The sequence below is a fragment of the Cajanus cajan genome, chromosome 7 (assembly GCF_000230855.2).
Source record: "Cajanus cajan strain Asha chromosome 7, NIPB_CcT2T_4, whole genome shotgun sequence".
NCBI lineage: Eukaryota > Viridiplantae > Streptophyta > Magnoliopsida > Fabales > Fabaceae > Cajanus > Cajanus cajan.
Genome location: NC_138523.1, coordinates 58,228,598 through 58,239,210, shown reverse-complemented (window position 1 = coordinate 58,239,210; position 10,613 = coordinate 58,228,598). Strand labels below are relative to the sequence as shown.

The 10,613-nt window shown below is 32.0% G+C and overlaps 2 protein-coding genes across 2 annotated transcripts; both read left to right on the top strand.

Annotated features, from left to right (window-relative positions):
* The first annotated feature begins 3,626 nt into the window (after positions 1–3,626).
* Positions 3,627–5,171, top strand: LOC109795122 (uncharacterized). The gene has a single exon (XM_020354543.3). The coding sequence runs from the start codon at positions 4,144–4,146 to the stop codon at positions 4,912–4,914; it is 771 nt and encodes a 256-aa protein (XP_020210132.2). The 5' UTR covers positions 3,627–4,143; the 3' UTR covers positions 4,915–5,171.
* Positions 5,172–7,902: 2,731 nt separating this feature from the next.
* Positions 7,903–9,522, top strand: LOC109804874 (protein LIFEGUARD 4). The gene is made up of 4 exons (XM_020366778.3): positions 7,903–8,302; positions 8,402–8,515; positions 8,906–9,063; positions 9,167–9,522. The coding sequence occupies exons 1-4, from the start codon at positions 8,053–8,055 to the stop codon at positions 9,365–9,367; spliced, it is 723 nt and encodes a 240-aa protein (XP_020222367.1). The 5' UTR covers positions 7,903–8,052; the 3' UTR covers positions 9,368–9,522.
* The last annotated feature ends 1,091 nt before the right edge of the window (positions 9,523–10,613 follow it).

Below are 10,613 nucleotides of genomic sequence, written 5' to 3'. Positions count from 1 at the left end.
ACGATTGAAGATACTATTTTATTTTTATAAAAGTTGACCCGATAAAAAGGAGTTATATTTTTTATAATAAAAAAATCTTACATGAACAAGTTCATCTAATTCAATCTCTTATTTGCAATCTTTTTAATTACTCAACTTACTATCTTGTAGACTAGAGTCAAATAAGATTTGGAACATTCCAATTTCAAGCTCAACTGATCCATTCGATTTCCAAATAAAAAGATGTCCAGAGGATTTATATAAACACTTACATAGAAGAAAATAAATGAGAAATAAATTATTGTTTTTTATTGATTAAAATTAATTGATTCGTAAAAATTCTATTTAAATTTTTTAAAATTAATTTTAATGTATATATAAATTAATTAGTTTAAAAAAAATAAAAAATAAAAAAGTTAATGTCACTCTTTATTTTGTTATAGGAATGTTTATCAAAAACTTTATCTCAACAATATCTAAATACCTGCTTAATATTTATTTATTTATTCAAAAACATTTTTTAAAGGATGACATTAACTGTAGATGCAGGAGCAACCTATTATTTATTAAGTAAAGAAGTTATTGGTTGTAAAATTTCATTCAGTTTATTGTCGTGAATTTGGATTAACTTGATCCTGGGCGTAGAATGGGATACGTTTTAGCCTCTCTTTTTTCATCTTATTAATTTGTTGCATGATATGCTTTTGCCTTCACTAATAGAAAGCTGCCATTCTTGTACTTTCATTGCACAACCTGAGCTAAAAACAGTCAACTACACATTCAAGTCTATGTTACCCAGAATGACCTATAATACCTCTAATGGCATAGAGTGTGTGATTGATCCAAATAATAAAAATTCACGACATGGAGATGCCAAATGTATTCAATCCAGTAGCCACCAGGAATCATGATCTGATCGGGATGGCCATTACCCACGTGCCAACAGAGGAGGAATGATCCAACGCTGTCAAAGTACTCTGACACACATATGGGGATGCCACCAAATCACACCATCCACCCCAGATTCCCTTCTGTTTTTTTTTTTTTTTTCTCCTCTCAGTTACCAATTTATAACCGCATCAACCTTATGCAGTAAACATTTTCCCGTCAGAATATGCTACTCACTACTCACATATGTCAACACCAGAATAAGCTAAACTGTATACTATGGCACGTAATAGAAATTAGAAAATCAATAAATTATAATTTGTCCATACTCCTTTGCGCACCACTTTGAAATTCCTTACCAATTGGCCATTTTAAATAGTAATATCTCAGTAATTAAGTACCTTTAAAAAGTAAAATGGTGATGTCTATCTATGCTGCCAAATTTCAGTGGACCTCATCCACAAAGGTTAAAAAAAATGAAAAAGTAACCTTATTTCCGGGGTTTGTGTGCTTGTGAACCTTGTAAGACGTTCACACCATCTCCTTTTGTTCTAGTCCCTTTTCAGACCCTATGGTTGTTGTTCACACCGGTAGTGCATGCCACCCTGAGTATGAAATTTGAAAAAGGTTCTTCTTCTTGTATCTGAAGAAGCATTCTGTTATCATTTATCACCATATATAATTTTGGTCATGATGTTTACATTGCTTGAAGAAGTACTAAAGGTGTGGTACTAGTACTCCTGTGATAGTGCCTACTGCCTAGTCATGCAACAATAATTTCCTATGAACGAGGATCATTTTTTTGCTATGCCTGTTGTCTCAAAAGGACCCCACATCGCATGCCACATAATGCTAACTCAGCACCTAATGTTTCCACCACTCAGGACACCATTAATGCTTCTAACTTATGCACCAAAAACGTTGACATTGTTCAACAATTAGGGGTGGGTTTGAATACCCGTTTAGTTCATGACTTTAACGCTAATAACAACAGAGACATGAATTGGTGTTGGAAATGCATTGGACTGAGAAATGTGTTAAGTAAAACAAACATGATCTAGGATATTAGAGTTCTTTTTTTTTTGGCAGAAGATAAGTAGCTTGATGATGATGACGACGATGATTGCCAAGATCCGAAAACGATTAACATAGGAAGCTTGTGCTGTGCCAAGGACAGTTAAAAGAATGGAAATTAAATTAACATGGGTGTGATCATTAATACGTACTTATAAAGTCAATAGATTTTCACATCGCTTTTTTTTTTTTTTTTTTTTTCTATTAGGAAAACAAGCAAAACAAGTAAAGAAAGTTATGCGGGAGAAATTCTTTCTTCCATGTGAAGGAAGAATTATTGTTCCCTTAAACATCAAAATCATTTATTTTCGGAATCTCATATCTTATACAAAGTTCCAAAAGTGTTTTAATGGTATAAGATATACTTTTTTGGTATGGTATGAAAAAAATTCGGAGGAAGAAAAATCTTTCTTCAAAGAGTATACAAGAATTCTCCTGTTATTTATTTATTTTAATCTAATTCCGAAATACTGAAAGAAACGATTAATATATATATATTTCATATAGGAGAATCAAAGATAGAAAATGAAAAGAAGAAAAAAATGATTGAAATGATATTTTTCAAGTATTTAAGTAGAGAATAATTTAATAAAATGTAATTATATTTTTATGATTAAAGTGATTTAATAACTTCTTTAATCTTTTCTATCAAAACTAATCAACTGAAAAGGTTTTTCTTGTTGATGTCAGATCAGTTTTAGAGACTCTGGAGAGATAATTGCTTAAAAAAATGATTAATTGTATAGTAAATTTTTTTTAAAGCATTGCATAGTATTAATAAGTTATATGGTTAAAGTTGTAAAGTTAAAAAAAAAAAAAAAGTTATTTATACAACATGAAAATAAATTAGACTCAAACGCACACATAAATATAAATTTGAACTTTTGAATTTTGATATTAAATTAAAATATATTATGTTAAGAAAGAAATATTTATAGAAATTAGTCACTATTTATAATAATGAATGTTTTGTATCGATATTATAGCTAAAAAAACATAAATTTCAACCCAAAGAAATTATGTAATTTTTTTAATTGCACATAGAACATTTATATATTTTTGTTAAACGAATATGAAAATTTCTATGATAATGATATATTATTAAAATGAAATTGAATCTTAAATTTAGTGAAAACAAATCGTTAATTAGGACATATTAATAGTTTATTATGTACATTTATATAATATCGATGATTAATTTTCTTATCAAACATTAAGGTTAACTTTACCTTTAAAGCAACTTACTCTTGATATTAGAAAATGATGAAATGAGGGACTTGTCATTTTGTATATAATTTACTCCATAAGAGAAGACAAAGATGATTTTGCTGCTCTATATAACTTCTACTTCCACTTATTTATTTTCATTGTCTCATAATGCTATTTTTAAATCGAAAACCATTGTCTCACAATGCTATTTTTTTAATATAAGAAATATAATGTAGATCTAATTGACAAAATACATAAGCTATTAAAGCATGATAACTTTTTTTTTTTTTTTTGTCTTTTTGGAGAACAGGATAGAAATCAAAATATCATTTTTAATAATGGGGTTGTATTGATAATTAATCAGAATATCAGAGTGTTATTCTTAACTTTGTAAGTGGTTGTTTTTTCTTTTCTAAGCAAAGATTCCACTTTTGAAGTAATCATCTCAGTGACCAAGTTATTCTCAATAGTTAACATTACCAGAACCATTTAGCATAGTAGCATATTATCGTTTAGTAATATTTTCCCCTAAAATATTCTTCCCCTCCATGATTCACATAATAAATATCGTGGCGCATGTCAATTCCTCTCTCTCTCTCTCTCGTGACATTCCAGATGCTCTGATTTCTAAAGCTTCTTTGAAAATCCCCAAAAAGAGTTATCCTTTTATAGGCTTTCGGTGATTAGTTTCACCTGCTTTCCCTCTAAACACAGCCAAAAGAAAAGGATCTAATTGAGCCACAGCCCACAATGTTAAATTTAATCTCCCTCGCTCTTCATCTGCATAATTGTTCCTTCAGTTTCATAACAGCTAAAGCTGCAATTTCTGACTTCTCAACCCCATAATTCCCACACTCTCTCACTCTGTCTCTTTCACTCCCTTTGACTCCAACGCACCCTTTCGACCAACCCCATTCCATAAATTTCGAAACTTTTTCGCGGCTTCACCGAGACAACATCATTTCCCTCGAAACAGAGTTGCCCTGTTCCGACATGGTAATAGAAGTGTGCTCCGAGATATCCAGCGCAGGAATCAGCCCTCGCATCTCATTCTCCCACGATCTCAAGAACACAGAAGACGCTTCAGTTCGTGTCGAAGATCGCCACCGTGGATCGGACCTGTGCCTCCTCGACTCAAGCTCCGATTTCGTCTTCTGCATCACCAATGGCTTAGCCCAACAACTTTCTTCCGCCGATGAACTCTTCTCCAATGGCAAGATCGTCCCAATGGAGATCAAGAAAGTTTCCAACGAACCCCCTCGATCTCAACCCGCCACAACCGAAAAGACTCAAAAGAAGAGGCTCAAAGAGTTTTTGTCTGCATCCTCCGACGAAGCAGAGAACGAAGAAGAAAAACCATCTTCCAAGTATTTCTGGCAATTCAAGCGCAGTAGCAGTTTGAATTTCGACACCACACGTGGGAATAGCTTGATTCGCTCGCTTCAGTTCCTGTCAAGAAGCAACTCAACTGGTTCGGCGCCGAACCCGAAGCAACCCGAACTTCCGAGGGAAACTCACAAGCAGAGGCTGCAGAAACAGTCCTCTGTTTCGAGCAGAAGGTCATCGTCTTCCTCTTCAAGTTCAAGTACATATTATTTTTATAATTCGTCTCAGAAGAAAAACGGTGGATCTTCTGGTAATAATGGTGTTAGAATTAGCCCTGTTTTGAATCTACCGCAAGCATATATTCCCAAAGCCACTGCCAGATTTTTTGGATTTGGTTCTCTCTTCTGTAATGGAAAGAGTAAAAGAAAGAAGAAATAGATGAGTTAATTGTTTTTGTTTATTTTTAATTTCTCATTCATGATCAAATCCTTGATGGAGTTGTGTGATTTTGGTTCATGTAATTTATCATTAGAGCCTAACTGTAAATTAATCAATCTAACCATTTAAATTAAATACTAGGACATTTTAGAGGGTGAAAACTACAGTTGAGAGATGGAAATGGACAAAAATAATTCATGCATATCACTATGTTTTGGTCCAAGGAGACAAATAAACAAGGAATCCTTCTTTCGTGACCTCTTCCCATGCTCTTTCCCTCTTCTATCCTTTTTAAATTTTCTGCTGATAACTACATGTGACTGCCTTTTGCTCACTTCAACACTGATTGAAATCTTGTTTTATGGGTTCTATTTTTCTTTTTGCATGCTAAATAACATTAGTATAAACCACTGTTGAATGGGCCCCTGATTTTGTTCTTTTTGTTTTATTGTGCCATCAGGACAAAGCAGTTCAGTCAAAAAGAACAGGTTAGAAAAAGAAATTAATCATTGATTAAAATACATACCCCTCTATATTCTTAGCTTGCCAATCTACTCACTGTTGGTTTTTTTTCTTTTTCAATCTTTTCCGCCTGTTTACATGGCTGATCGTTCATAAGTCACAACCTGTTAACCACCCCAACATGACCCATTCTTTGAATTCACTATCTTAACCAATTAATGTGACTTCACAGAATATTGTAAATTTCTATGTTCTTGCTTTCAATATGGCCCCTTCTTTGAATACACAAGCCATCAATGAATGACTTTATACAAGATTAGACTATTTAAATGTTATATGTCCTTTTTCTTTGCTTGGGAGTGGGGTCCAATCCATGATTAGGTTCCTTTAAACAGAATTCTGAACCTCCACCACCTTCAAACAAAAACATGATAGAAGCCAGGATCAAAAAGAGAGAAATAGAATCAAATAATAACGTCTATGCAATATGCCTCAATTTAATTTTCATAAGTAAATAGTGTTAAATTGAAGGCTGATTTATGTGAGGAAACTCAAAGAAAAGGAAGATTTTTGGATGATTAAAAATGGAGGTGTACATGTTCCAACAACATCCCCCAATGGGTTGTAGGTCCATAAAAACTACTAAACTCGTAATTTGTACAGTACAATCTGACTCCAACTAAAAACGCCCCATGGAGCCAAACTGTTCTTCCTTTTCAAGCCCGAAGCCTCTGCCAACTAATCAATGGTATTTAAGTTTATGTCTCTCTATGGCCCGTTGGGGTTAATAATCCATCCTTCTTGAATTAGGCCTTCATATATTTGAAAGTGTCCTATATACTAAACAGATGTAATATTATTATTTATAACATCTATATAACTAGTATTTTAATACATGTAATAAACATTATGTTAGTTAACTAAATTTTATAATAAATAAATACTTTTTAATATATAATTAAAAGTTGTAAATTTGCAAAAAAAAAAATTAAATATATAAATTTTATTTTATATGTAATAAATAATGTATATCATGATACAAAATTATTTTAAAATATTAATAATTCTTAAAAATATTAAACTTCAAGTTAATTATAATTAAAATGATTAAAAATATAAGAAGTTGAGAAAATTTTCTAAAAAAGTTATCATTAATTTAAGATAATTATTATAGTATATAAAACAAAGTAATACTTTAAAGACCAAAAATACACGATTAAAAAATTATAGAGACGAAAACTGATTTACACTTAATTATTTTGAATCATTTCTTACATTGTATTAGAATAATTTGATTTTTGATGTAATCTTTTAATTCCCTTTTTACTTATTAGTTATTACATTATTTTTAGCATTTATTTCCTCAAAAAACAACTTTTATTTCTAAATCATTATATTCTTAAAAATATTCATTGATTTAAATTGACTATCTTTAATTAAGTAAAATATATTTTTATTTAATTAAAAATCAGAATTTATTAATAGGATTGTTTTGATGATAATATATAAAGAGAGAGTTTTTAATGAATAGATCAAATTTGCAAAATTGTTAAAAATTTAAAAATTATATGATACTTCTTTATATAGGTTTAAACTAACGTATAAAATAATTTTATGACTATGTAACAATTTAAATTTATAAAATGCTTTTAAAAAAATTTACATATTTAATCTATGTATTAATAACTTGTAATTAAATAGTTAGATAGTTAAAATTCAATGTAAAACATGAATTATTTAGTATAGTAAGTATAATTATACTTATTCTTATAATAAGTGGATCATTCCTCATATATATTAATCTAAAACATTTCCAACGAATCTATAAAAATAGTTTCTTTTTATATACTAAACAATTTCAATCAATTATTATAAAATCTTTTATACGTTTTTTTCATTATTGTGCAAGACACATAAAAGTCATTGTATATGTAAGTGTAATATGATGGATTGAGGTAGTGGTTGTGTATCATGCACTCACACGATATAATTAATAATTGTTTCACTATGTGTAAAAGTTTGTTGGATCAACAATAAAATATAAACATAATATCTCAAATAGAATTAGTCTCTAATTTATTAAGTTAGATAACACTTATGACGATATATATATATATATATATATATATATATATATATATATATATAATTTATTATTTGTATGATAATAACTATATATTAATAATTTTTAAAAATATGAATATTAACAAATTTTTTTGTAATTAGTTGAAATTTATTAAAAATTAAAAAATTTATGAATCTCATTTATTAGTTAATGAATTTATCACATAATTTAGAGATGAGACCAACTAAAAAAATTTATTTTTCATAAATTGTAATGAATAATGTAGATGGTGCAACGTTTCTCTCTTAAATTATAAGAATTGTGATAATAAAAAATAAATAAATAAGTGGTGAGGGTGTAACGTTTGTGATGTGAATTTTTGATGGAAATGGTGGTTAATAGGATGTGTATATATTTGGAGTTGAAGACAGGGAGGACTAGGAAGCACACCAAAATTAAACGAAAGCATTTCTATATATGCATGCATTATTTTTACAAATGGTGTGTTTGGTTTAAAGGAAAGGAGAGAAAGGCATTGAGATCAAAAAGGCATTTGGGATTCATTTTGAAATTTGCGTGGGGTGGGGTTTGTCTTCTGATCACCGGTGGCCATGGGTAAAGGTGACATTGAGGCTGGGTTCCCCGATGTACATAACGACGGCCTCTATCCATCCATGATAGAGTCTCCTCAACTACGATGGGGTTTCATCCGCAAAGTTTACGTCATTATTTCTATTCAGCTGCTTTTCACAGCTGCATTCGCCTCCATCTTCATCTTCATTTCACCCGTCAGGAATTTCGCCAAGTACAATCCTAATCGTTTCTTTGTTTTCTTTGGAGCCGCCATTGTTACAATCATAGGTACCTATATATATATAACCCTTCTTTTTTTAAAATAAATATATATATTTATCCTTCGGAGTTGGAAATTCTAATTCACATGTATCCTCGTACGTGCAGTTTTGTTTGTGTTGAGCAAATATTACAAAAAACATCCGGTCAATCTCTTCCTTCTTGGTCTCTATACCCTCGGCATGTCTGTTACAGTTGGATTCGCTTGTGCTTTTGTCGATGGTATGCATCGCTTTCTAATCTTTTTCTCTCTACAAATTCGAATCAATTAGTACACCATGAATATATAAATAACGTATACATAATCATAATGTTACTTACTTCATCATCACCTTTATTTTCTACATGTTTGTGATTTTCACATCTTAATATAAGATGTTATTAGAATTACATTATTATGTAGAATTTAGTAATTAAAATGTATATATATAATAGTGCTTTTTCTATTATCATCCTATTCTAGATTGTCATGTATGTATAGCAGCTATTGAAGAAGATGGTGGAATAGAAACTATGTATATATAAATTAATATCATCGTTACATGATGTTACTATGCTAGAGTTTTGTTTGGATTCACAATAATTAATCTGAGCTGTGTTGTCGGGCAACAGCAAAAATCGTCCTGGAGGCAGCATTTCTGACAGGTGTGGTGACTGCTAGCTTGACGCTCTACACATTCTGGGCTGTTAAAAGAGGCAGTGATTTCAGTTTCCTAGGACCATTCCTCTTTGCTTCCCTTATGGTCATGTTATTGTTCTCACTCATTCAAGTAATTAAACATTCCATCTCTACATATAACTTTCATTTGCTACATTTAATTTGATCTAAATAATAATGTGATGGGATGTTTATGTTTATGTACGATGGAACAGGTGTTTTTCCCTCTAGGACCAACCGGGCGAATGGTGATTGCAGGCATTGGTGCACTCATAATGTGTGGTTTCATCGTATACGACACCGATGACCTCATCAAAAGATTTTCCTATGATGACTACATCTGGGCTGCTATTGCCATATATGGCGACATCATCAACCTCTTCATCTATCTGCTTACAATTTTGAACGACCTTTAAGTGGAACGATTCATTTCACAACTTTTTTTTTATTATTTTAACAAATTAATTTGACAGTTATCAAGGGATGAATTTTGTATAATTTATCGCCTCAATATTGTTGAATTCCAATCTTCATAAAGATTATAGAATTTAAAAATTAATTATATGTTTTACCGTACCAATTTATTTAACATTTGTTGTACTAATCAAAAATAGCAAATATGTGTTATTTAATTATATCTACAAAAATAATTTAATAGTCATATTAATAAATTTATACATGGTAAAAAAATACGTCATTTTACTAAATTTAGTATTTAATATAATTTAATTAAGTCTCTCGATTCAATAGTGATAAAATTTATTTTAAGATGCAAAAGTTGATTTTTTTTTTTTAGGTTCGTTCCTGGAGTATCCACTGGACTCCCTTGAGGGGGGGGGTGGCATGCGTGCCATTGCCAGAAGCAAAACCGTGAGGGGTGTGGATACCTTCCTTGTGTGGACGCGTTTTGGGGTGGCATGCGTGCCATTGCCAGAAGCAAAACCGTGAGGGTTGCGGCCAAAGCGGACAATATCCACATGCGGGTTGCTGGGGTGTTACAGCGAGGGCGCTGGACTCCCTTGAGGGGGGTGGATTGTGAAGTCCCACATCGGTTAGGAAGGAGAACGAAGCATGCCATATATATGAGTGTGGATACCTTCCTTGTGTGGACGCGTTGGAGGCACCTCAAAGGGTGGGATAGCTGGCCCCAAGATTTAACGCGGCTGCATACACAAGGCAGGATTCGAACCCCTGACCTTGCTTAAGCGTGGATCAACCCCTACCGCTGAACCACACGCTTGGGGTTAGATGCAAAAGTTGATTGGTGTTATTAAACTTGATTTTTATCGTTATTAAAATAATATTTAGTTAAAAAGGAAATTAAGTTTCGAGGACATAAATTAGTTATTGATTATTAATTTTAACAAATTACGTGAATTATTGTAACGTCCCAGCAACCCGCATGTGGATATTGTCCGCTTTGGCCGCAGCCCTCACGATTTTGCTTCTGGCAATGGCACGCATGCCACCCCAAAACGCGTCCACACAAGGAAGGTATCCACACTCATATATATGGCATGCTTCGTTCTCCTTCCTAACCGATGTGGGACTTCACAATCCACCCCCCTCAAGGGAGTCCAGCGCCCTCGCTGTAACACCCCAGCAACCCGCATGTGGATATTGTCCGCTTTGGCCGCAACCCTCACGGTTTTGCTTCTGGCA